This window comes from Salmo salar, chromosome 17, assembly GCF_965601325.2.
Source record: "Salmo salar chromosome 17, fSalSal1, whole genome shotgun sequence".
NCBI classification, from domain to species: Eukaryota; Metazoa; Chordata; class Actinopteri; order Salmoniformes; family Salmonidae; genus Salmo; species Salmo salar.
Window position 1 is genome coordinate 12,879,879 of NC_138307.1, and position 27,965 is coordinate 12,907,843.

Sequence of the window (27,965 nt, forward strand, 5' to 3'; positions counted from 1 at the left end):
GGCTCAAACTCAGTCCTTCCACACTGGGCAATACTGGGTAAGACTTATTAGAGCACATTAGCCCCACTTCTCACCCACAAAGTCAACAGAGACCCAGACACTCACCACCACACTTGATTCCAGGACCTGTCTATGACGCGCCTGTATCAATCGATATTGTATTGACGCTACATGGTACAAAGTAAAACAGTGTCCTCTAAGTGGACAGAATGTGAGCAGAGAGCCAGGAAATATTATATTGCTTCCCCAGCATACTAATTCACCCCTGTCTGGGTGCTGGGAATCTGGGATGCACTGATGAAGACTCCATTCCATAAGGTCAGAGCGGTGTGATCACACATTACCACTGATGGACGGATGCAGCAAATCTCATCCTGGTCTCAGGTCAGCGTGTCGCAGTGTCATTCATGGAATCATCAACGAGACCTGATGTAGAGAATACTGTAGTACTAGTCTGCAGTACTAGTCTGTCCCAGGCTCTTCAATGAGTCTGTTATCTTAACCTTTGACTAAGGAAAATCAACTGGTGTAGAATGTACTATCGTCTGCAGGCAATTTAAATGCACCATATTTGGTTCAAAGAATAAAGGTTCAATTTAAAATCCAAAACATTTTAAAATCGTAAATGTATAATGGTAAGCACAGCAAAAATGGTAGACAATTGTGAACAGTTACTTCATACTCTCAATGTAGATATTAGGATTCAATGTATTCTTATGCAATACAGTTAATTACAAAAAAGTACAAATTGAAATATAAAAGGTAGCCGCTCAGACCTACAGTATGTCTCAGACTGAACACTGACCTGTGTCAACGTTAGACAATTAATAGGGCATAATTATGAACACCTGAAAGCCCACCTTGAATACATGTACTCAACAAAGTCATTGAACTAATCCTTCATTTTGTACACCACAGTATATACAAGTAATGAATGCATACCAGCCATAGTTCTGTTTAAATGTAACGACAACAAATGAATACACAGCATGACCAATTAAAAGGAAAGAATGTGTGACCCGTTGACAGGATTCCTTCTGCAGAATAAATACTATATGACCCGGTGTGATGACATGAACAGGCATTTCCTGGTTTGGCTCCTAGAACCCTGAGGAGTTAGCTGATTGGTGCACCGGTGGTGACAAGTTTGTAATAGGCTCCTTTGAGAGCCATGAGCTGGTCGTGTGGTCCCTGTTCGATGACGAAGCCCCTGGACATAACGGCGATGATGTCAGAGTTCTGGATGGTGGAGAGACGGTGGGCGATGACGATGCAGGTTCGGCCCTCCCTCGCTTTATCCAGCGCCTCTTGCACCGTCTGTAAAGCACGCACGCGTACGCACACACACGCGCACGCACACGCACACACACGCACACAAAGCTTTGAGCTGATTTCACAATCACCCATGACTCACCATGATTACTTGATTACTGCCTCTGCCTCATACAATGGACCTAAGGCTCAGGCAAATTGCATGCTTGCCTTGCCTCGTATCAATTCTAAAGCTATTTGGAATTGAAAGATCTGTATAAATTGAATCTATCCTTATCAGGTTCAGGACTTCTTCTACTGCTTGTGGTGATGACAGGCGGTTGTCATGGAGACATTACCTTCTCGCTCTCCGTGTCCAGGGCTGAAGTGGCTTCGTCCAGTAGCAGGATCTTAGGGTTGCGGATAATCGCCCTGGCGATTGCTATGCGCTGCTTCTGTCCCCGAGAGAGCTGGGAGCCCTGGGAACCCACGTTGGTGTCGTATTTCTAAAGGGAGAAATTAAAACTTTAAAGACTACTGTGTCAGACAAAGGGCTACAGATGCAGGGTATACTGTGACAGAGTTCTTGTGACTAGAAGTTTGGCACAAAAGCTGGACATTTGTATTTGGATCTTAGTGTGCGAGTATCTTTGATAGAAACGAAGATGTTAGAGTAACTTGCCACAACTGATTTAAATGACATATCTAAATCATTGGCGTTTCCTTCCTAATGGTGCTACAAACTTCAGTGGCAATTTTGGGTTGTTTTAAGTTAGTACACTGACAGTGTTGTTTTAAGTTAGTACACTGACAGTGTTGTTTTAAGTTAGTACACTGACAGTGTTGTTTTAAGTTAGTACACTGACAGTGTTGTTTTAAGTTAGTACACTGACCGTGTTGTTTTAATTGAGGATACCCTAGGATAGGGGGCGCCACAGCGCATTTTGAAAAAAATTCGTTACCATTTTCAACGGCCTACTAATCAAACTCAGAAGCTAGGACATGCATATACTTATTATATATGGATAGAAAACACCCTAAAGTTTCTAAAACTGTTTGAATGGTGTCTGTGAGTATAACAGAACTCATATGGCAGTCAAAACCCCGAGACCGATTGAACCAGGAAGTGGAATTCTGAATTGTGGACTCGACTTTCATCTTTCCCTATTAATCACACCGTTAACAATGGTTCAGTGAGCACTTCCTATTGCTTCCACTAGATGTCGCCAGTCTTTTCACAGTGGTTTGAGCCTTATACAGTCGAAACTCAGTGAATGAGACGCATTGGAAATTAGTCACAGGGGATGGGCCATCACCATTATGACGCTGGCGGCCCTGTCTACCCCCACCTTTGGAAACGTTTTAAAACACTCTACAACCGTCCCCGTCAAATCTGATTGGCTCTCTTGGTGTTACAGGCCCTGAAGATTAATGTTTTACAACGTTTGACATGTTTGAACTAACCTAAAGGCGGGAAAATCTCATTTTATCCGAAACTGCAGCCCTGCGCACGTCGGAGAATTTGGAGAGAGCCCTAGGACGCGCTACCAACAGCAGGCTAATGGAAATGAAGGTTGGACTTTTTCGACCGAAAATACATCTGTTGTGGACCTGGGATTCCTGGAAGTGCTTTCTGATGAAGACAACTAAAGGTAGGCGATTATTGACAATATTATACAAGATGAGATGTGACATGCGATTGTTCCAAGATGGCGCCGAGCTCGGTATATTAGCTCATTTTCTGAGTATCGCATCTCCTTTTATCGCAAAGTGTGATTACCCAGTAAAGTTAATTTAAAATCTGGTATGACAGGTGTTCTCAAGAGATATTCATCTATAAATGTTAGATTGACAATATAAATTTAAAAAAATCATTTTCGAATAGTAATTTAGGGAATTGTAGCACTGTTTCCCGGGACGCATTTGAGGGGAAAATAGTTAGTCAACGTCAGACGCCGATGTAAAATGCTGTTTTTATATATAAATATGACCTTTATTGAACAAAAGAATGCATGCATTGTGTAACATGATGTCCTAGGTGTGTCATCTGATGAAGTTTGTAAAAGGTTAGTGCTGCATTTAGCAGTTTTTTGGTTATTTGTGATGCAAGTGGTTGGTCGGAAAATGGCTATGTTGCTGCTTTTTACGATGGACTCATCTAACATAATCTAATGATTTGCTTTTCCTGTAAAACCTTTTTGAAATCGGACGACGTGGGTCGATTCAGGAGAGGTGTATCTATAAAACAAAACAAAAAAATATTAATTTAAAAAATATATATATATATAATTTTTTTTTATGCTAATTGACGATATGATTTTTCGCTGGATTTTGATCCCGCTGACGGGATGAGACGCTGAAGAGGTTGTTAGTACACTGACCGTGTTGTTTTAAGTTAGTACACTGACCGTGTTGTTTTAAGTTAGTACACTGACAGTGTTGTTTTAAGTTAGTACACTGACCGTGTTGTTTTAAGTTTGTACACTGACAGTGTTGTTTTAAGTTAGTACACTTACAGCAGTATTACCTCAGGTAGTGTCATGACAAAGTCGTGGAGCTGGGCTTTCTTGGATGCGGAGATGATGTCATTCATGCTGACTTTGCGCAGGTTGTCTCCATACTTGATGTTGTCTCCGATGCTGCAGTCAAACAGAATGGGCTCCTGGGATACGATGCCGATCTTGGAGCGCAGGTACGAGACGTTGACCTGAGTCGAGTCATGGCCATCAATAATCTGCAATGCAACGTGGAAAATCCAGTCAACTATCCTGTAAACTAATCCAGCTCCCAGGATACCCCCATTGTCTTACAGTCTTTATACCTCTAGAGACATATATGGGGATATTGCGTGCTGCTGAGAGAAACTGAGGACTCACCACTTTGCCCTGGTCGGGGTCATAGAATCTCTCCAGTAGCTGGACGCTGGTGCTCTTCCCACAGCCGCTGCTGCCCACGAAGGCCAGCGTCTGGCCGGGCTTTACCGACACGTTGAGGCCGTTCAGCACCTGGATGTCTGGCCGGGTCGGGTACGTGAACTTACAGTCAATGAACTCTAAGTTCCCTTTGAAATCAGGCTGGACGAGAGAGAGAGAGAGAGGGGGCGTGAGAGAGAGAGAGAGTGAGTGAGTGCGTGTTTGTGTGTGCGTGCGTGCGTGCGTGCGTGGGTGACATGTACCCATTTGTCCCCCTCGTTGCTGTAGACGCTGATCTTTGGCACGCGGTCGAGGAGCTGGAAAAAACGGGCAGCTGAGATCTTGGCTTTGGCATAATCTGGGGTGTAGGAAGAGGCTCGGCCCAGCGCTGTGCCACTGGTCACTATGGCTGAGATCACTCTGAACCAATCACAGAGAGACAATGGGGTTTAGTCAGGTTAATATAAAGGAATAAACAAAGGCGGTGGAAATTTGGTGGAATACATCTTGGACAGTGTGATTTCATGGTCTGTTTATATTGTTGACAGATATGCAGGCAGACAGGCAGACGGACAGGCAGGCAGACAGTTTCTCTCACCTGAAGACCAGGCTGAAGTGGAGGCCCTCCTGGCGCACCAGGTACCCTCCAAACCTGTAGGAGGCACTGTTGGCCATGAAGACGACACACTGGGCGAAGCCGTAGCAGGCGCCGTACACGTTGGCCTTCTGCTTGGCGGCCTGGTACGGAGCCTCCAGGTGAGCCTCGTACATCTCCACAAAGCTCTGTTCCTTCCCCAGCCCAGCGATGGTGCGGATGTTGTTCAGGGCCTCGCCAGAGATCTACATAAAGATACCACAGAGATGTCACAACCACCCACCACTACCACCTTGTAAGTCTAGAACAGGAAGTAGGAACTGTCTACAGTACAGGAACTATACGCATTATCTCTACCACACTGTAAGATAAGCTCTCCAGTGGGTTTACTGTGACGAGGTTTCAGGAAGCGCTCACCTGATGTCTATAACATACATTACAATAGTTACAGGCTGAAATATCTTAGACTATGACACAAGGGAAGTTCTGTGGTAGTGACTTTGCTTGAACGACCCTAACAGAAGCTTTCGAGAACATGTTGATAACGTATTGACATCTAATGTGAGAAGTTAGTGTACAACCTTGCTTCAATGACAATTCACTTCCAGTCACAGTAGCACTATGTGACTCCAGCCTGTGTTACAAACAGCCCTGGCCAGTGAGTCAGTGGAGTACTGTAGCCTACCCGTCCTGCATCCTCCATGGCCTGTTTGTCCTGCTTGGCGAAGCCAGTGAGCATCTTAGCCTGGAAGCCTCCGGACAAAGCCAGGAATGGCAGGAAGCACAGGATGACCAGGCTGAGCTTCCAGCTGAAGTAGAAGGAAATGATGACGGCAACACCAATGTTGGTCAGAGAGTTAACGATCATGCCGATCTGAGAGCCAGTGGCCTAGGAGAGGACGAGGGAGTGGTATCAATCAATTTGGGTTCGGAATAGGTTATTTACCCAGAATGCCAGATGGGTGAGGTTTTCTTTTGAGTCTGCTACATTAGTTCCATAGCACTTAATTAAATCAAGTATTTGAAAGACACTAATACTATTTGGTCTGGGGTCTGGTAACTGCCCTATATGAGGACTGTATGAGGTCCATACTCACCCCTTGGACCTGGGAGGCGTCAGTGGCCAGCCGTGTGGTCAGAGCCCCGGGGCTATTCCTGTGGTCATCGAACCAGCCCACCTCCTGGCCCAACATGGCGTGGAAACCCATCCTCCTCAAGCGCCTTGTCAGCAGCTCCCCAGACTTAGAGAAGGCATAGCCCTGGTGGAGACACCGACACCATCAGATCAGGTTAAGGGAAATGAATGACAAAAACACAGAGAAATAGGCTGCTCTTTTCACAGAGTTTAGAGAAGCAGGAGAAAGGATCCGGTTGATGTGAAGATTAAGAAAGGTGAACATAAAGGATGGGAGGGAGGGAGGGAGGGAGGGAGGGAGGGAGGGAGGGAGGGAGGGAGGGAGGGAGGGAGGGAGGGGAGGGAGGGAGGGACATGTACTTGGAGCATCTGGGTGATGAAGGAAGTCACTCCGACCAGCACAAAGAACATGCAGATACCATTGATCTCCCTCCTCTGAGCCTCTGGGTCTGGTATGGAGAATGTCTACAGGAACACACACATACACTGATTAAGCTAATGAACCAATATTTAATGTAGACTGTCTTGGTCAATACTAGACCCCTCCCTCTTACGGCCAGAATCTGACTGAAGAGCAGGGAGTACACTGGGTTGACTCCTCCGTTGACAGCAGCTCCGATGGTTCCAAACAGCATGTAGGGCCACTCAGGGGCATTGTACTTCAGGATCCTGGTCACTGGAGCAGGCTCAACATGCTCCTCCACCTCTTCCTCCTCCACAAAGGCACTCTGGACACATTAAGACATATATATATACACACACGTGTATGGACTATTGATACATGCATTACAAATGCACACATGTAAACTGTAGATTACCTGGAAAGGGTAAGTAGCAAGTAACCCCGTTTAACTCTGTTGATGACTCCCATACCAACCTCATTCACACACACACACACACACACACACACACACACACACACACACACACACACACACACACACACACACACACACACACACACACACACACACACACACACACACACACACACACACACACACACACACACACACACACACACACACACAGACCTTGCCCGCGTCTGCCTGAGATATGAAGGATTCTGCTTCTGGAATGAGGTTGGACAGCTGTGAGCGGGTCCTCTTCCTGATAGAGGCTCTGCACAACAACAGACAAGCACCAAGTCAATGCACTACCGAGATGCAAAATGACACCATCAGTCAGCATTCTGGCACAAAATGTCTGCCGTGCTTCACCCAGATGTGTGTCGGATTCACTGTAACCAGATATGAGTGAGGCCTTGTGAAAAGGATGTGAAGTGCATCATGAGAGATGTAGTGCTACAGTACCTGAGACTGGCCCTGTAACTCCCGGCCCTGGATAAACTCTTCAGCTCTGGCTCGTCGTTGCCCGCCACTGACACAGGCAAAAGGAGGGAGGTTATTATACAAAATGTTATAAGAAATGTTTTGTTAAAAGTGTTCCTGCACATTCATTTCTCTCTTAATACTTTTTATGTTGACAAAAGTGTGTGCAAGTCAACTTTAGAATTTTGGATGGGGATGCATTGATCTCATAGAGACCTACTCTGTCTGGCCTTCTGGTTGAGAGCCTTGTCTCCTTGGCTTTGTAGGGTGACCAGAGTGAAGTAAACACCCTTCCTCTCCAGCAGCTCATCATGCTTGCCCCTCTCCACCGCCCGCCCATGCTCGTAGCCCACGATCACGTCCGCGTTCTTAATGGTGGATAGGCGATGGGCTATGGAGATGGTGGTGCGGCCATTGCTTACCTTATAGGAGATAAACATGAGACCGTTATCCTACCTGGCTACTGTAAATATGATTATTTTCATAATTGTTTTTCTACCATTTGTCACGTACTTAGGTTTGATCATGTTGTATGAAATATGATATACGGAGAGGAGGGAAGGAAAGGGACCATTTCAGTTTATTGGGACAGGAAGCGACCACATTGATTGACGTTGACCATCCTACCAGAGCCATGAGGGCGGCCCCGACTCCAATTAGAGGGCTGGCTGCGATGATGACGAGCATTAACTTCCATCCCTTCACAAAGCCCATCGCAAATTAATTGATCCTAGCAGAGACACTTCCTGGTCTCTTCCTGTTGTGTTTAGGGAATAGGGTGCTATTTGGGATGCAACCACTCACTTTGTCCAGTGCCTCCTGTACCACAGCCTCACTCTCATTGTCCAGAGCGGAGGTGGCCATGTCCAGCAGTAGGATCCGGGGGTTCCTGACCAGGGCCCGGGCGATGGCGATGCGCTGCTTCTGACCGCCACTCATCTGACCTCCGCCCTCTCCCACCAGCGTGTCAAATTTCTGTTGTACCAATCACAAGTCTTTAACTGAAAGGCCATGTGACAGTAGATAGACAGTAGACAGTAGATGTTGAGTCAGTAATGTTGAAAGTTTTTAAGCCTTTGAAGAACACTGGAGACAAAAGTCACAAATAAGTAGTGTGGGTTCCAGATCGGACTATCGTTGTCATGTTAGTGTAACAGTTTTCCTTCCGTCCCTCTCCTCGCCCCTACCTGGGCTTGAACCAGGGACCCTCTGCCCACATCAACAACTGACACCCTCGAAGCATCGTTACCCATCGCTCCATAAAAGCCGCGAAACTACTACTTCAAGGTCTCAGAGCGAGTGACGTCACCGATTGAAGCGCTGTTAGCACTCGCCCCGCTAACTAGCTAGTTATTTCACACCGGTTACACTAGCCCTCAATGTGTAGCACGCTAAATGCTGTCAACCTCACCTGTGGTAGGTCCATGATAAAGTTGTAGGCATTAGCCTCCTTGGTGGCGTGGATGATGTCATCCAGGGTGACTCCAGGGCGACCGTAGCGGATGTTCTCGGCGATGGTTGTGGCGAACAGCACGGGCTCCTGCTCCACGATGCCCATCAACGAACGTAGCCATTGGATGTTCAGGCCTCTGATGTCATGGCCATCCAAGGTCACCTGAGACAAGGCATAAACAAGGAGAAAGATGGAATGGGAGGGAGAAAAATGGGACATTTACAATGTCTCTACACTATTTCCTCTAAAGACTCTCTCAGTGATAGACTTTAGTGGAGGTGCACTTTTGTACTGATAAAAGTATTATTATTTTACTAATGTGTTACATCATGTTAAATATATATCAGGGAAGATAACATACCATGCCCTCCTTGGGGTCGTAGAAGCGTTGGATGAGCTGCACGGCGGTACTCTTCCCAGCTCCACTGGGCCCCACAAAGGCGGTCGTCTCGCCAGAATTCACTGCTACACTCAGCTTGTCCAGAATCTGACACGGCACAAAGTAAATGACAGACTGCATCTTCAAGGAAATATTCCACGATCGCCCTGCGATACAATAATCAGATGCATGTCGTCGTTATAGGAAATATAAAGCCACAGTACCACGACTTCAGGTCTGGAAGGGTAGTGAAAGGTGACGTTATGGAACTCAATGTCCCCTTTGACCTTGTCCAGTTTGTAACCTGCTTCTGAGAGGCAGTCGATGTCCGGCTCCTAGGCACAGTGACACAGCCAGACAAACGGCAGTGTTAACCACCAGGGCTGTTTAAAGTGAGCGTGCACACACAGTAAATGGAATGCTCAATGAAATTCTCCAACAATGTTGAGATTCCCACCCTGTCGATGGTCTCAAAGATGATGGTAGCAGCTCCTCTTCCTGCAGCAAATGCCTCCAGACATGGCGATGCCTGCCCTAAGTTCAGGGCTGCTATCAGCACACCAAAGAAAACCTGCGATGACAGACAAGACAGTGCAGAGGATGAGGTGATCATTATTTTTTAAGCTCTTACTGTTTATTATTCATTCATAAACCAAAGACATTTGATTCACAGTCAGTAGCTGAACTACTTACGGACTCTTAATAAAGTATACCTTTATGGTGTTGGCCGTATGGTTACAAAGTAGTACCTGTAACAGTGTTCCGGGGCTGTACTCCTGTGTGTCCACCACTAGGCTGGATCCATACCAGAAGGCCAGGGCGTAACACAGGAAGATGATAAACCACATGTAGCCTGTGAAAAAGCCCATGATCAGGCCCTTCCTGATGCCCCAACGCTGAGCTGAGATCAGGTTCTTGTCATACCTGGGAGAGAGGGAAAGGGACAGAGGGTTAACCTGTTGGGGATAGGGGGAAGTATTTGCACGGCCGGATAAAAAACGTACCCGATTTAATCTGGTTACTACTCCTGCCCAGTAACTAGAATATGCGTATAATTAGTCGATTTGGATAGAAAACACTCTAAAGTTTCTAAAACTGTTTGAATGGTGTCTGTGAGTATAACAGAACTCATATGGCAGTCAAAATCCTGAGACAAATCCTAACAGGAAGTGGAAATCTGATGTGTGGAATCACTTACAAGCCTTTGACATTGAAACACACAGGGACTTATTAATCATTTAGCACTTCCTAAGGCTTCCACTAGATGTCAACAGTCTTTACAAAGTGGTTTGAGTCTTCTATGGTAGAAACTGACCCAAAGAGAGGCTTGGGAAGTTGGTCACAGGGGGAGGGCCATTACTACTATGACGCGGGCGCCCATGGGAACCCTTTTGTTCTGAAACGTTTAGTAAGACAATGCTATCGTCCGCCTTGAATATTATTGAAGCTCTGGTTGAAAAAGGCCCTAAAGATTTATGTTATACAACGTTTGACATGTTTGAAGAAACGTAAATATTTTTTTTTTGCACATTCGTGACGACAAGTCCCGCGCGCTTCAGTACATTATGAGTAGCCTTCGGAACGCGCTAAAAAGAAGGAACTATTGGGACATAAATTATTAACTTTTCCGAACAAAACTACATTTGTTGTGGACCTGGGATTCCTGGAAATGCCTTCTGATGAAGATAATCAAAGGTAAGGGAATATTTACAATAGTATATTTGATTTTAGATGGTTCCAAGATGGCGCTAACATGTATCGCCTAGCCTATTTTTCTGAGCATACCACGTCGTTTATTGCAAAGTGTGTTTTCCCAGTAAAGTTATTTTTAAATCTGGCAATGAGGTTGCATTCACGAGATGTTAATCTATAATTCTTTGAATGACAATATTACATTTTACCAATGTTTTCGAATAGTAATTTTGTAAATTGTAGCGCTGATTCACCGGAAGCATTTGAGGGAAAATATTTTCTGAACGTCACGCGCAGATGTAAAATGCTGTTTTTATATATAAATATGAACTTTATCGAACAAAAAATGCATGTATTGTGTAACATGATGTCCTAGGAGTGTCATCTGATGAAGATTGTCAAAGGTTAGTGCTGCATTTAGCTGTGTTAGCAAGCGTCCCACGTTTCCAGACAGGTTAAAGATGCAATCCGGGATCTTAAGCACAAGAAAATCGTAACATATCATACGAAATGGATTCGTAACATATCATACAAATTCCAACAAACAATTGTGATTTTTTTGCAGGATTGGAATTACACAATTGGATGACGTAGTACACAAAAAACAGGGACCCGTTTTGGCTCGTGAGCACTACTTTCAAAAGTACTTGCTGAAATTATACAAAAGTTCTGGAGCATCACTTTAAACTGGGATAGAGGCCCAGCACTCAATATAATATGTAAAGTGGTGCTACTAGTTGCCCCTTAAGGAGAAAACAATTAATGGAATTAAACAGTATATAGTGAGGTTGATCAAGGTCAAGAATGTCACATTTGGCAGGCGAGTATTGACACTTACAAATTCAGCAAATAACTAAAGGAGAAATTGTTGGGGCAGTTTCTGTCATGTTATTATATTACCTCTCCACTTCCTTTAGCTCTCCTCCGAAAGCAGCCACTGTTCTGATAGAGGTGAGTACCTCGTCGGCCACGGCTCCAGCCTTAGCATAGGCCTGCAGCTCCTGACCTGTCAGCTTGGCCACAAACTAGACGAGAGCAGAGGAGGTAAGTCGATTGGTGCAGTCAGTACATTACACTAACTAACTCCCACCTAAACGGAGCTCAATGAGAATTGACACATAGTAAATTAACAATGTAAATCATAGGCCTAGTCCTAATACTCATAAATGAGCTTTCCTTGTCGCCTTTAACTTTCATTGTCTCCTTTACGAAGTGACCACTAGTAAATTGCTTTCATCTATCCATTCCTAACAGAGTTAAACGGAGAGGAGGGAAGGAAAGGGACCATTTCAGTTTATTGGGACAGGAAGCGACCACATTGATTGACGTTGACCATCCTACCAGAGCCATGAGGGCGGCTCCGACTCCAATTAGAGGGCTGGCTGCGATGATGACGAGCGTTAACTTCCATCCCTTCACAAAGCCCATCGCAAAGCCGCACACGAAGGTGGTGAAGCGCTGGATAAAGATGCTCACTTGATCCGCAATGGCGTCATTGATCTTGTTGATGTCACTGTGAAATAGCGGAGCACACCACAGACAGAGTCATGAGAGTCATTAGCGTTTTTCCAGGTCAGGTCAAGTTCAAGAACAACTACAGATGTATATTCTTAATTTGGGCCAGTTTGCTAAAGCAGAAAACTAATCCTGCAGCAAAAGGAAATGTGAGTTATTATGTGGACCATAATTAATGTACATTTTTGTAGGGATTAATACATGTTTTGTTAGGGCATATAAAGTCTGACATTTCAACACCCAACCAGGGAACAAAATTATTGGATCCGAGCACCTTTATACTTTATAGAACAGCAGAATTTCCCTAACAGTTCTTTCTAAAACTCACATACACCGCAACTTTACATTTCCTGCTGTGCAGGAAAATTCTCAGCAACAAAAGAGTGATCAAATTAAGATCCTACATCTGTACTGGTCCTAAGCATGATAACAAATGCAAAACATTCCCAGAACTTTTTCTATTAAAACCTAACAGGGGAATTTGGTCTGTGTTTTTCTCTTACTCTGACATGCGTGTGTTTAACTCTCCAGTCGAGTTGCAGTCGAACCAGCCAATCTCCATCCTCATCACCTTCCTGAAGTACATCTTTCTGATGATCTGGATCTGTCGCGCTGCAGACGTCACCCACAACGAGATCTAAAAGAGAAATAAGGCATTCAAAGCAATCAAGATCTAGCGCTCTGTCATCAAACTGCTTGGACTCAGTATGTTGATGCAAACTATATACTTACTTGAAGGTATCCTAGCAAGAAAACTGCACATCCAATGGCAACGTAATAGTAGGCAAAATTGGTCATCTCATACTCAATGTCCAGAAGCCTGAAAATGAGTGTCATACAGATGTAGGATCTTAATTTCAGCCAGTTTGCTAAAGCAGGAAAATAAACATGAAGCTGCAGGGAATGTGAATTATTATGTGGATTATAAGTAATTGACATTTTTGTAGGGGTTGATCCATTTTTTTGTAAGGGAAAATCAAGTCTGACATTTCAAAGTGGAATTACAACCATCAGAAGCCTTATTAAACCTTGAATACACTACAGGTTTTACATGTCATGCATCGCAGGGAAGTTTTCCTGCAACAGTGTGATCAAATTAAGTCTACGTCTGTACACTAATTACAAAAGTCAACAGTTTGAGACAACAAGAAGACCCGAACCTTACCCTAAAATACATAAAGAGACCATTTTCCCTGTGTAACCTGCCCATGACAGTAGGCTACTATAGTTGTCAAATAAAATACATCTTTCTATCCTTAATCCTTTATATAGAAATTCCATGTACAGCAATGTCCTACTCTTGTGCGCAGCAACGAATAGGACTTACCCACATGTTAAATTCTTCATCTTATCAGTGTTATTGCTGTCCTGCCAGTCTGTCCATACTGACTGGTTCTTCCACTGTATGGTGTTGTTGATACATTCCTTCCTGGGGTCCAAGAGCTCCTGTAACTCGATGTCGTACTCGATGAAGGTGTCGGTGAGCATCCCGAACACCAGCAGCATGAGAGGCTGAGCGGAACCATGGAGGAAGGCACACACACTTCCCCCCACCATCATCAGGGTCTCCCGGCAAGTGGCGAAACGGAACTGCAAATCACACACACACACACACACACCGAACACACACAAACACACACACAACCAACCAATGGGTCAGTCATCACAACAGGTGTTCTGATAATCTGACCTACCATCTCAGAATGTACTACCTGGACAAAATATGCATGCTTTAACCACTGTAACCATGTAGATTTTAATATCGTCATTGCCACAACAAAGGCATCCCATGGGAACCTGCCTGTGTGTGATGAGTCTGGCCCATGATGCTCCATTCTCATATTGTACCTACCATTCTTGTACCCATTTCTGAAGATTTCCAGTCCAGTTATGGTTTAAAGTTCTTACGTACAAGAGTTATGAAACAGCTCTCCCACACATGAGATAAAATAAAAACGTCTTCATGTGACCTTCACACGACACTACTCAACCGCACAGTGAATTCACTGAAGGAAGCATAGAGTTAGACACTGTTTTGTTTAACCTCTATGAAAATAAATGCAAATAAAATACTTTACCAGCTGAAAGAAGCCAATCCTGATAGCAGCTTCATTCTTCTTGTTTGGAGACCTGGGACAATCACAGAGAAATTAGTCAAAGCCTAAAGGACATGAGGGGGAATAATGTAAGGGGAGAAGAGGGACTTACTTTGTGTCCTGTTTCATGTTCCCCATCATCCTGCAGCGGAGAAAAAAATAACATACTATTAAATGTGACCTTGTTTTTATGTGTCACAATTCTGAGAAGCATGATAAGAAATGGGCTCCCGAGTGGCGCAATGCTCTAAGGCACTGCATCTCAGTGCTAGAGGCGTCACTACAGACCCTGGTTTGAATCCAGGCTGTATCACAACCGGCTGTGATTGGGAGTCTCATAGGGCAGCGCACAATTGTCCTGGTTTGGCCAGGGTAGGCCGTCATTGTAAATAAGAATTTGTTCTTAACTGACTTGCCTGGTTAAATTAAGGTTAAATAAAAAATTCCAGAAACTTATTTTGTTTAATTTATCAATTTTACCAAAAAAAACACAAATCACACAGAATATAAGTCATGACAACTGTTTGTTTTTTTTATCTGAGGAAGATGCACTTACATGTATGCATCATTAGGTTCTGTAATAAAGAGATGATAAAGAGATATTACACTTTTCTAAAGAATTATTCATGTCAGGAAAATAACATCAAAATCATGCATTGAACATAATCACATTCATGCAGGTGTACCTTCATCATCAAAACCATTGTTTTCTTCTCCCAGCTTTTTGATGCTGTGTAACTTCACTGATCCACCAGGCATCCTGGACTGTCTACAATACATTTATAAGAGGAAAAATATATAATAAAAATGAATTACAAAGCCAAAATACATCCCGATTGAAATGTATTGTATTATCACTGAGATACCAACCAAGTTGCTGTTTCCCAAATCCAATAAAAAAACGACGTATCTCCTCTTTACACTAGTCGATCCAACTGTACTGTACACTAATGGGCTTCAGTCCGTACTAAGACGTGCTGCCGAGTCCACCTGACAGCCTGGTGCCACCACTGTCTGTCTGTAGAGACGGCAGGTGGTCACTGACAGTGGGAAAAGAATAGACCGATAGGGTGACTGTGGGCTGGAAGAGGCTGAGGCCCTCTGCACCACATACTTATTGGACACACAAGCCAGGTTCACGCTGGAACTTGAGGTCATACAATCGTGTTTAGAGGTAAGTGTCCTGTCGGTTCGTACTGCCCAAGGGGCCGATGACCCAGCTATGCAAAGAGTAGGAGAGAGCATGGTACAAAAAACAATCCAGGCCCTTTACTACATAGCTCTCCTTGCAATGAAAAGGAATCAGGTAAAATCATTTGCATATCAGGGTTTTACACTTGCAATTACACTCATGGTGATATGGGTTTTTCTTACATTCGACCATAAATTAGGGCTAAATGGATGTTATGAGAACGTCAGATAATCATTTTCAAGAATACATAACAAGTAATGATATTAAGCCACAATCACCATCACAATCTGAGGTATGCCTACTTTTGTTGTTGAAGAACTGTTCTAGCATTTTTTTTTTAAGTACATTTACATTTTAGTGATTTGGCAGAAGCTCTTATCCAGAGCGACTTACAGTAGTGAATGCATACATTTAAAAAAAATAATAATAATAATTGTACTGGTCCCCTGTGGGAATCAAACCCACAACCCTGGTGTTGCAAACACTGTGCTCTACAAACTGAGCTACACGGGACTGTGATCAAAGACCATGGCAAAATCTATAAGACATCCATCGATGATTAGGCTCAGCGTTACACATTCATCATATCACATTGATGACTTCTTAAGATATTACAGTTTATCGACCCTTCTGCATGTGAACACAAACTGTGTGTGAAAACAGGATACTTTCCAAGAGTTAAAGCTAAGTCAAACACCTTCCAGGTCATCACCCTCAGGGTTGCTGTCCTCTTCAGTCCTAAACAAGCCAATATGATCTGTCTGAAATGATGGTCATACATTTCTGTTTCATTTGCATTTTAGCAGTCTTGTCATAACAGGTTTTCTCCTAACTGGGATGTTTTACCTTAACACTGTTGCTTTTACTTGCTTTCATGGGGTTGGGAAGCCATTACAAACAAGCACCAGCACTTCTAATTTGAGACCACAACCTTATTCCATGAGTAGTACTTTAACTCAAACCAATTTTCCTTTTTGTTTGTGAACTGCAACAGTAAATGGTATGTTTTCTCTCACCATTGGGAAGCAGGTGAATAGGCCTGTGACACAGTGCTTGTGAAGGCTACTGACACGTGAGGAAAAGGTTCTGGAAACATGCTTCTGAAACATGCCCAAATAAGTGAACAGTTTGTTACGTAATGATTACCTCCTAAAGGAAGAAGTGTAGCCCATTATAGCAACATTATGATAATTCACATTGCAGACCATTACAGGCCACTGCACGCATTGTTCCTGATCTGTTGTAAACTATGACTATTCAAATGGATTGGCAGATAGCCATGTTTACTGACTACTAACACAGCTTGCCTAGATCAGGCCTATGTCTATATTAGTTCATCAATTAATGTAGCATAATCTGTCAATTAAAAACATAATACAAAATTAACTTAGAGTGGTAGCTACGGTGATAGATAATTAACTAACACAGATTTGATTGTGGTCAATGAATGTACAGATCTTAATTTGATCACCCTGTTGCAGGAGAACTTTCCTGCAATGCAGGAAATGTAAAACTCGTAGTGTATTTTAGGTTTAAAAAGGCTTCTGAAGTTTGTAATTTCCACTTTGAAATTTCAGACTTGATTTTCCCATACGAAAAATGTATCAAGCCCTACACAAATGTACATTAATTATAATCCACATAAAAATGAACATTTCCTGTTGCTGCAGAATACTTTTCCTGCTATAGCAAACAGGCTCAAATTAAGAACCTACATCTGTAGGATGAGCAGAAATTATTTATATTATTGATCATGCCCATTTTCAATAGCCTACAACTATTTGCCACCATCTAGTGATCATTGTAATACAAGGCATGACCTTGAGTTAGTATTGAGTTGAACTATAACTGAACCAAAATATATATGCAACATGCAAGAGATTTTACTGACTTACAGTTCATATAAGGAAATCAGTCAATTGAAATGAATTCATTAGGCCCAACTCTCTGGATTTCACATGACTGGGCAGGGGAGCAGCCATGGGAGGGCCTGGGAGGGCATAGGCCTCCCCACTTGGGAGCCAGGCCCAGCCAATCAGAATTAGTTTTTCCCCACAAAAGGGCTTTATTATAGACAGAAACTCAACTCAATTTCATCAGCTGTCCGGGTGGCTGGTCTCAGACAATCCCGCAGGTGAAGAAGCCGGATGTGGAGGTCCTGGGCTGGCGTGGTTAAACATGTTCTGCAGTTGTGAGGCTGGTTGGACGTACTGCCAAATTCTCTAAAATGACGTCAGAGGCAGCTTATGGTAGAGAAACTAACATTCAATTATCTGGCAACAGCTCTGGTGGACATTCCTGCAGTCAGCATGCCAATTGCACGCTTCCTCAAAACTTGCGTTGTGTCACAAAACTGCACATTTTAGAGTGGCCTTTTATTGTCCCCAGCACAAGGTGCGCCTGTGTAATGATTATGCCGTTTAATCAGCTTTTTGACATGACACACCTGTCAGGGGGATGGATTATCTTGGCAAAGGAGAAATGCTCACTAATAGGGATGAAAACAAATTTATGAACCACATTTGAGATAAATAAGCTTTCTGTATGTATGGAAAATTTCTGGGATATTTTATTTCAACTCAGGAAACATAGGACCCAGGGGCGGAAATCCCGGGGGGGACGGGGGACACACGACCCCCCCATCCTGGGAAAAATATGATTTGTCCCCCCCAATATATCACTGAAACATAACTATGTAATTTAAATAATATTAATAATACGCAATGAAAGCAATTGTGCTGATTATAGACACTTAATAGCGCGTTTTTAAGTTTCAAAAGATTGCGACCCCCCCACCCTTTGCCTCACAATGGTTTGATCCACTGCCAGTTCCTTAGCTTGCTAGGTAACAGAGAGGTCGTATCTACTGTCTGAAAGGCACTCAATGCATGTAACTGATGTGAGGTTAATCCAGTCAATCGTGCACACACACTAGCTGAATATGCAGAGCTAGCGCGCAAATATTAACTATTGAGCTAGCTAGTACCTATTCCATTTATGTGGCGTCGTCAAAGATGGAATCTTTGCTATCGTCAATTTATTCCAAGATCAGCATGCAGATGATGTAAGTTAGTGCTTCAAAGTCCCTGTGATAAGGTTAGCGATAAACTGAAATCCAAACTGAACAGAACTACACTCTCTTTTACCATTGTCTTAAATATATTTAATGGTCTCATTGCAAAAGCTAAATTGTCGCAAGGGAACTTTTATTTATTTATTTTAGTTCACCTTTATTTAACCCGGGTAGCAAAGATTATAGCAAACACCACTGAAACTGAATTGGTGCTCGCTAGCTTTGCAAATTCAGCTATTGTTGGAGGCCAGCCAATATGAAACAAACTATTAAAATTACAAAAGGTTGCAGCATATGTTGTGTAAATGGTGAACTCATACAGCTGTCAACTCTTGTCATTTTCATCCGTTTCACATTTGATAGCTACCTTTTAGATCGAAGCCCAAATAGAATGATTGAAGATGATAGAAGCCCATCTCCTACTGTAAATAACCTACACACTGTGTGTGTAGCCAGCCAGCCAGCCAGGTAGAAAAATGGCAGAAAAATAAAAGATGGACATCAGACTATTTTTCAATACACCAAAACACATAGTAAGAACCCTAGTAGCCTAATATCTCAAAGACTAGTTGATAAAATGTTCATAAGAAAGAAATGAAATTCTAATGGAAATGTTTCACAATGATGTCATTAGGCAGAGCAGGCAACAGATGGCACACAGACAGCAGAGTTGGGGACAGATGTGCAGGGACAGACTGGCAGAGACAGGGAGTCTCAGGTAAGTTTGTTGAGTCTTTGTTTGGCAACATTATGAAAGGTTCTCAATTTTTTTGACTTGTAAAATAGGAACATAATTGGAAAATGCCATGGATACCCCCACTCTCAACTTAAACTGGTGACTGAACTAAGATTTGTTAAAGGCAATGGTATTGCTGTTGTGATTAGTTGTGTAGTTTTGGGTACCGGTAGTTAGGAGTACGGCAAACACCTTATTTCTTTGGTTCCTCAATATACATCTACCATATTAAACGTAGGCTATGTGTTACAGCACTACTTTTGGTGTCCCCCTCAGGAATTGCTCTTGAGAAAATTTCATGTAATTGTCCCCTCCAAAGTTGATATCAGATTTTCGCCCCTGATAGGACCAACACTTTACATGTTGCGTTTAGATTTTTGTTCAATTTATTTGACATGATAATCCATGACAACCATATTTTAAAATGTAAAACACATTTTCGGTAAAAATCATATTTTTTATAATTATATCAGGATTTAATATGCAATTTAGTATGTTGGCCTAAATTCATTTTTTTTCTTCATCTATTAGACATCAATGAATTATGGATGAAAGAATACTTTAATAATCCTTCCATGTTGAAGTCAAGAGTATGTTAAGTAGTTTCATGTTCCTACCAAACGATATCTAATCAAATCATTTTGGACCTTGTTAACTCTAATGACATAACTTGGCTCCGATTGGCCAGTGCTAGACATGTGACGTCCTTGGGCCGAGTTTGGTCTTGAGTAGTTTCTGAAAACTGTTACTTTGTTGCGCTGGTAAGGAACATCTCCAACAGGTACGACTTCAATATTCCACCAGACTGTAATCTTCTGAACATGCAAAAGTTGAGGATAGGCTATCTATCACAATCTATCATAATTGATCGAACAAATGTTTATTATTATGTAATGTGCAGGGCTTTCAATTCTGTCATGCGCCCTGACTTTCCATATTGTGTTATTTGAAACATCGAGAGCTTGCATTTAACATGAGATTCACATTACATTCAAATGGGAATGTAGGAGTGTTGCACATATTTCATCCAGTTTATTTCAACCACATTTTTAATAGTATTTGTTAGTTGTGGTTTAAAGGACCTTTGGCAAGATATTGGCTCATTTTGCAGTTGATTATTTACAGAGCAATTACACCAGATAGCCTACAGCGCACTTTGAAACCGCTGCAGGAAATCAACCCCTGCCAAAATCCCCCCTCCCCCCCCCCCCCCCTCTCTAATTTCCTTAATTTTGTGGCTAGAGTCAAATACTTTCAATGGCACACATCAGTCGAATACTTTCTATAGAACAAACTTCACGTCAAGATAGGCAACTGAAATTAAGAATTCATGTATCTGTGTTATATTAAACTTAGACGGAGTCTAATGTTTGCAAGCAATAAACATTCCAAGGCGGTATCTTGCCGGGGGCGTCGATCAGGACACCATACAAGCAAGCTAGCTATACACTTGAAACAAATAGCCAAAATTAAAACTGCAGACAAAAATGCTTTCTGCTATTAAGATCAGTGAAACGTAGGCTAAACTGACAACGGAGTGAAGAGCAGAAATCTTAACTAGCAAGCAAGTCGCAGCAATGAAGAACGGGGGGATTCTGGCAGAGGGGAGATTTTAGGCACAACACCGGCATTAATAACGGTTGATCCTTGCTCTGTTCAATCCTGTCTCTGTCATTCCATGCGCTTCAATGAACTCTCCCTGAATGTGGTTGATCTTCAAAATATTTTCCTGATTATCTTATAGCTACGATAATGTTATTACTATAAGCTACTGTTATAAGATGCATATTAGTGATGAACTGTAAAAGGCAGATGCTATCATCCCACTTGATTTATGTCTAACCTCATATTGTGTAATGTGCGTATTTCTGTAACTTCCCGTGATGACCCTGACACTTTGGTATACTGAGGAATGGGGGGTGGAGCTGGGTAGATGTGACTAGGGCTGTGGCGGTCACGACATTTCGTCAGCCAGTGATTGTTAAGCAAATAACTATTGGTCTCACAGTAATAGACCATTAATTAAAAATAAACACATTTAGCACCTCCTGGCTTCCATACATTTTAAAAAGCCTAATAAAGCCATGCAATTTAGACAGTGGTGGAAAAAGTACCCAATTGTCATACTTGAGTAAAAGTAAAGATACCTTAATAGAAAATGACCCAATGTAACGGCCGTCTGAAAGAGTAGACCAAGGCGCAGCGTGGATAGTGCTCATCATGTATTTATTTCTGGTGAACACTTAAACAAAATAACAAAAACAACAGCCAAACAGTTCTGTCAGGTAATACTCACGAAACAGAAAATAACCACCCACAAAACCCAAAGGAAAACAGGCTACCTAAGTATGGCTCCCAATCAGCAACAACAATGTACAGCTGTCCCTGATTGAGAGCCATACCAGGCCAAAACAAAGAAATTACAAAAACTTAGAAAAAAGGACACAGAATACCCACCCTAGTTACACCCTGGCCTAACCAAAATAGAGAATAAAACCCTCTCTATGGCCAGGGCGTAACAGTACCACCCCCCCTCCCCCCCCCTAAAGGTGCGGACTCCGGCCGCAAAACCTAAACCTCTAGGGAAGGTTCCGGGTGGGCATCTATCCGCGGTGGCGGCTCAGCGGCGGGACGCAGACCCCGCTCCACCACTGGCTCACCCCACTTTGGTGGCGCCTCTAGAGCAGGGTCCCTCGCCGCAGGCCCCGGACTGGCGGGAGACTCTGGCAGCGCCGGACAGGCGGGCGGCTCTGGCTGCGCCGGACAGGCGGGCGGCTCTGGCTGCTCCGGAATGGCGGGCGGCTCTGGCGGCTCCGGACTCGCGGGCGGCTCCGGACTCGCGGGCGGCTCCGGACTCGCGGGCGGCTCCGGACTCGCGGGCGGCTCCGGACTCGCGGGCGGCTCTGGACTGGCGGGACTTGCAGGAGGCCTGGCTCTGGGCGCAGACACAGGATTCACCAGGCTGGGGAGACATGCAGGAGGTCAGGCTCTTGGAGCAGGCACAGGACCCACCAGGCTAGGGAGACATGCAGGAGGCCTGGCTCTGGGAGCAGGCACACGACGCACCAGGCTGGGGAGACATGCAGGAGGCCTGGCTCTGGGAGCAGGCACAGGACTCACCAGACTGGGGAGACATGCAGGAGGCCTGGCTCTGGGAGCAGGGACAGGACGCACCAGGCTGGGGAGACTTGCAGGAGGCCTGGCTCTGGGAGCAGGCACAGGACTCACCGGGCTGGGGAGACATGCAGGAGGCATGGCTCTGGGAGCAGGCACAGGATAGACCGGGTCCTGGAGACGCACTGGAGGTCTGGAGCGCACGGCCTGCACAACCCGTCCTGGCTTGATGCCCACTCTAGCATGGCACTTGCAGGGGCTGGAATGTAGCGCACCGGGCTATGAGTGCGCACTGGAGACACCGTGCGCTCTACCGCATAACACAGTGCCTGACCAGTACCACGCCGCTTCCGGTAAGCACGGGGAGTTGGCTCAGGTCTGACGCCTGACTCCGCCAATCTCCCCGTGTGCCCCCCCCCCCCCCCCCAATTAATTTTGGGGGGCTGCCTCTTCACCTCCACCTGCTTCCCCGGCAGGTTGTTGCAATGGTCCAATAGCTGTTCCCAAGTCCAGTCTATTCTTCCCTCCAATACCTCCAGCGACCAGGATGCCATCACCTCCCGAGCACGCTGCTTTATCCACTCCTGGTGCTGCTCCCTTCCACGCTGCTTGGTCCGTTTGTGGTGGGTGGTTCTGTAACGGCCGTCTGAAAGAGTAGACCAAGGCACAGCGTGGATAGTGCTCATCATGTATTTATTTCTGGTGAACACTTAAACAAAACAACAAAAACGACAGCCAAACAGTTCTGTCAGGTAATACTCACGAAACAGAAAATAACCACCTACCAAACCCAAAGGAAAACAGGCTACCTAAGTATGGCTCCCAATCAGCAACAACAATGTACAGCTGTCCCTGATTGAGAGCCATACCAGGCCAAAACAAAGAAATACAAAAACAGAAAAAAGGACGTAGAATGCCCACCCTAGTCACACCCTGGCCTAACCAAAATAGAGAATAAAACCCTCTCTATGGCCAGGGCGTGACACCCAAGTAAAAGTGAAAGTCACCCAGTAAAATCCTACTTGAGTAAAAGTAGACTTAAATATACTTAACAAAGAAATAGGTACTCCTATATGGTTAATTTAGTTAGTAATGTAACTTTAGTTGTTCTACAAATGTTGGTCTATTTGTTTAGATTTTTAATACATTGTAAGGTTGCATGATGAGACTCTAATGATGATTTGAAAAAAGTCACTTAAAAGGCATGAGCTCTGCTTAGCTTTTTACGCAGGCTGTACACACTCCAATAGTAACTCATTCCCAAATATGACAAGCACTTGATAATGCCTCGAATTTCACAGCGGCATCCCCTTTGTGACTGTAATGCACCCTAAAAAAATCCAAGCCTTTTGCGGCCCAGAGTGCTGCGTTGTGCCCTTCTCCCTGAGTGTGCTGCGCAATCTACACGGCTCTCCGTCACATCTTTCTCACGTCTTTCTCACAGGCTACAAGTTAAACAGACCCATCGGGGACGCAACTGCGTGCATCCTTATCCAATTCCGAGGTGCATATTGAAGATATTGGAAGAACTGTCCACATTTACTTTTCATCAGCCAACAAGATGAGTAGGCCTAACGAACAGCAAAATCACTAGCCTATGTCTACTATCCCCCCACAGTACAAAAGTCGACTATTCAATTCTGTGCGAGAAATAAATATTCAAAACATAGTCGGACAGTTGTGGGATGCGATAGATCCCAAATTAATATAACCACTAGCATCTAAAAACCTGTTTTATGCAATGTGGCTGATACAACAGATCAGAACATTTAGCTTAAAATATTGATAAACTAGAAATGACTTATTAAAAGGCTGTTTGTCTCATCCAGTCCTAGACATGTTCCTGTACCTCCTTGGGCTGGTGGTGTTTTACTACCTGTACCGCTGGTTCCGGGAGATCCCCAGAGTCCCAGACAAAGGAGACAAATATGTCTACATCACGGGGTGTGACTCTGGTTTCGGCAACCTACTGGCCAGACATCTGGACGAGCTGGGTTTCTGTGTGATCGCATCCTGCTTCACAGAGAAGGGAGAGGAAGATTTGAGGAAGGCCTGTTCAGACAGATTCACCACCCTCCACCTGGACGTCAAAAAGAACGAGAGCGTCGACAAAGCAGCTGCTTTGATTAAAGACAAAGTTGGGGCTAGGGGTGAGTGTCAGTGTTTATATTGAAAAGCAAACAGTCCTATCATCATCATTTGTTTCAACCAGTCAAATTATGCAATATTACCAGTTCAGTTGACATTCATGTTAGTGCCGGTATCTTTGTCCTTATGTCCCCTTCTTACCAAACACCTGTGAAATAATGGCTGTTCAAAGAACTACCTAATGACCTGTCACCTTCTAGGCCTGTGGGCTGTGGTGAACAACGCAGGTGTGGCCATCCCCTCGGCCCCCTGTGATTGGCTGACCATTGATGACTACAAGTCCATGCTGGACGTGAATCTGAATGGGGTCATCGCAGTCACCCTGAGTGTGCTGCCCCTCATCAAGAAGGCCAGGGGTCGCGTGGTCAACGTAGCCAGTGTGTTCGGCAGGATCAGTCCAGTCGGAGGACCTTACACCGTGTCTAAGTATGGAGTGGAGGCCTTCAATGACAGTCTCAGGTGAAACAACACAACGACACATTATCCTATCCATGCCATATTTTTTATCTGTGTTTTTTTTAAATATATATACATACATTCAGTAATCTAGCAATGGTGAACCATAAGCAATACAACTTTGACTGTTTGACTTGATGAAACAATCTGTAACATATCAGAAGTAAATTTGTAAACAGAAGTTTTGTTACCTTGTTTTTCAGGAGAAACATGGCACCTTTCGGAGTCAAAGTCCTCTGCATTGAGCCAGGATTTTTCAAGACCACCGTGACTGACTCGGTAGTCCTGGGGAAAAGCATCAAGCAGCTGTGGGAGAAGATGCCACAACAAGTCAGAGATGATTATGGACCTGATTATTTGGACAAGGGTAAATATTAAAGTTTTATTTTCCTACATTCTGGAATGTATTAACTTACACAAATGTTTTATTTATCCTATGCAAAATGTGGCCATTTTTTAAATTCTGTCTGCCCACTGTGACATCCAGTCTTTCAAAGGATTTGATCTATTCAGAAAGCATTATTCACCCCTATATTCTAGTGAAAGTGGCCATCCTGAATAGCTAAAGACAAACATGTAACATGGTTCCTAACCTTCCCTGTCCCTTCTAGTGGACGTGATGATGAGGGAGAAGCTTGCCAAGATGTCTGACACCGACTTAATGAAGGTGGTGAGCTGTATGGAGCATGCTATCTCTGCCGTCCGTCCTCGCACCCGCTACTCACCAGGGTGGGACGCCAAGCTCTTCTGGATCCCCATGTCCTACATGCCAACCGGGTTTGCCGACTGGCTACTGCTCAAGGAAGCCATCCTACCAGCCAAGGCTGTCAACTAAGGCTGACGTAAGATTGTCAGTGTTTATGCTGTCAGAACAAATATTTGATTGTGCTGTGCTACTGCTTGTCTATAATGAATATAACACTTTTGTACCCTACGGTCTGCAGGCCGAAATACAGTATGATGTAAGCTTTGCTACAGTTTAACCTCTGACTTGTAACAAAAAATAAAAGCCATAATTGCTATTTGGTTCCACTTGTTTCCCCTCTTTTATTCAGTGCATTCTCTATGCCAATGTCAAAGATGGTGGATAACTGACGATAGTTCACTCAGGCCGTTCATCATTGAAAAAAAATTCAGTTACAGTTCACTTAAGGGAATGGCTCTACCATGGACACCAATTCAATTGCAGCTGGGTCCGGTCTACTTAATTCATTGACTTCCATTGAAACAGAAAATTTGTGGGATGTCTCGCTTCTTCTTCCATCTCTGGCCAGTATGATATGGGCAGTGTTGGGTTGGTCTTTGAAAACTTTACAAGAGAAATGGGGATTAAGGTCAAGGTTTGACAGTCTTTGTCCTTGGTGTGCTGATATTGGTATGTTGAAGGATAACCTGCAATAAGTGACCAAAAAGGAAGTTCACAAGATTTGAATCATTCAGATTCTCTCAACTTCACTGATATTAGCAGTTATGATTCAAATACCTCCACGTTCACGACTTAAATATTCAATTCTATAACAATTGTAAATATTGGTAGGAGATAAGTATGTCTATGAAAGACTTACACCCTTTTATTTCGATCTTGTAGCCCATGTCAGATGTCTACCTTAAATACATACAGTACCAGTCAAAAGTTTAGACACACCTACTCATTCAAGGGTCTTTCTTAATTTTTGCTATTTTCTACATTCTAGAATAATAGAGAAGACATCAAAATTATGAAATAACACATATGGAATAAGGTAGTAACCAAAAAAGTGTTAAGCAACTCTAAATATATTTGAGATTCTCCAAAATAGCCACCCTTTGCCTTGATGACAGCTTTGCACACTCTTGGCATTCTCTCAACCAGCTTCATGAGGAATGCTTTTCCAACTGTCTTTAAGGAGTTCCCACATATGCTGAGCACTTGTTGGCTGCTTTTCCTTCACTCTGCAGTTCAACTCATCCCAAACCATCTCAATTGGGTTGAGGTTGGGTGATTGTGGAGGCCAGGTCATCTGATGCAGCTCTCCATCACTCTCTTTGGTCAAACAGCCCTTACACAGCCTGGAAGTGTGTTTTGGGTCAATGTCCTTTTGAAAAACAAATGATAGTCCCACTAAGCGCAAACCAGATGGGATGGTGTATCGCTGCAGAATGCTGTTGTAGCCATGCTGGTTAAATGTGCCTTGAATTCTAAATAAATCAGTAACAGTGTCACCAGCAAAGCACCCCCACACCATCACACCTCCTCCTCCATACTTCACGGTGGGTACCACACATGCAGAGATCATCCGTTCGCCTACTTTGCATCTCACAAAGACACAGCAGTTGGAACCAAAAATCTCCAATGTGGACTGATCAGACCAAAGGACAGATTTCCACCGGTCTAATGTCCATTGGTCATGTTCCTTGGCCCAAGCAAGTCTCTTATTATTAGTGTCCTTTTTGTAGTGGTTTCTTTGCAGCAATTCAACCATGAAGGCCTGATTCAGTCTCTTCTGAACAGTTGATGTTGAGATGTGTTTGTTACTTGAAATCTATGAAGCACTTATTTGGGCTGCAATTTCTGAGGCTGGTAACTCTAATGAACTTATCCTCTGCAGCAGAGGTAACTCTGGGTCTTCCTTTCCTGAGTCAGTTTCAACATAGCACTTGGTTTTTGCAACTGCACTGAAGAAACTTCCAGATTGACTACCCTTCATGTCTTAATGGACTGTCATTTCGCTTTGCTTATTTGAGCTGTGGTTCCCTATTTGGTCTTCTATCTGTATACAACCCCTACCTTTTCACAACACAACTGATTGGCTCAAATGCATTAAGGAAAGAAATTCCACAAATTAACATGGCACACCTGTTAATTGAAATGCATTGCAGGTAACCATACAGCTGGTTGAGAGAATGC

General features: G+C 43.7%; 2 protein-coding genes across 5 annotated transcripts; one reads left to right on the plus strand and one right to left on the minus strand.

Moving 5' to 3' along the window:
- Positions 1-595: 595 nt before the first annotated feature.
- On the minus strand, positions 596-21,200 carry abcb11b (ATP binding cassette subfamily B member 11b). 2 transcript variants are annotated; one of them, XM_014151760.3, is made up of 29 exons: positions 20,918-21,200; positions 15,046-15,128; positions 14,916-14,934; positions 14,472-14,501; positions 14,342-14,393; positions 13,591-13,853; positions 12,996-13,083; positions 12,767-12,900; positions 12,090-12,261; positions 11,649-11,773; positions 9,806-9,980; positions 9,514-9,627; positions 9,281-9,391; positions 9,039-9,164; positions 8,636-8,839; positions 8,029-8,199; positions 7,445-7,646; positions 7,207-7,273; positions 6,928-7,015; positions 6,448-6,621; positions 6,254-6,358; positions 5,856-6,017; positions 5,444-5,647; positions 4,762-5,003; positions 4,427-4,583; positions 4,128-4,325; positions 3,779-3,985; positions 1,611-1,757; positions 596-1,317 (listed from the first exon to the last, which is right to left on the minus strand). In XM_014151760.3, exons 1-29 carry the CDS (start codon positions 20,989-20,991, stop codon positions 1,117-1,119), a joined length of 4,095 nt encoding a protein of 1,364 aa, XP_014007235.1. In that variant the 5' UTR covers positions 20,992-21,200; the 3' UTR covers positions 596-1,116. The 2 variants fall into 2 exon arrangements, with proteins under 2 accessions (XP_014007235.1, XP_014007236.1); XM_014151761.3 differs by lacking the exon at positions 20,918-21,200 and adding an exon at positions 15,230-15,491.
- On the plus strand, positions 19,996-26,100 carry LOC106575307 (retinol dehydrogenase 7). Of its 3 annotated transcripts, XM_045698908.2 has the most exons (6): positions 20,127-20,141; positions 23,919-23,978; positions 24,304-24,624; positions 24,823-25,081; positions 25,282-25,445; positions 25,690-26,100. In XM_045698908.2, the coding sequence occupies exons 3-6, from the start codon at positions 24,312-24,314 to the stop codon at positions 25,911-25,913; spliced, it is 960 nt and encodes a 319-aa protein (XP_045554864.1). In that variant the 5' UTR covers positions 20,127-20,141; positions 23,919-23,978; positions 24,304-24,311; the 3' UTR covers positions 25,914-26,100. The 3 variants fall into 3 exon arrangements, with proteins under 3 accessions (XP_014007237.1, XP_045554864.1, XP_045554863.1); XM_014151762.3 differs by lacking the exon at positions 23,919-23,978 and having other exon boundaries at positions 19,996-20,141; XM_045698907.2 differs by lacking the exons at positions 20,127-20,141; positions 23,919-23,978 and adding an exon at positions 24,020-24,039.
- Positions 26,101-27,965: the final 1,865 nt, after the last annotated feature.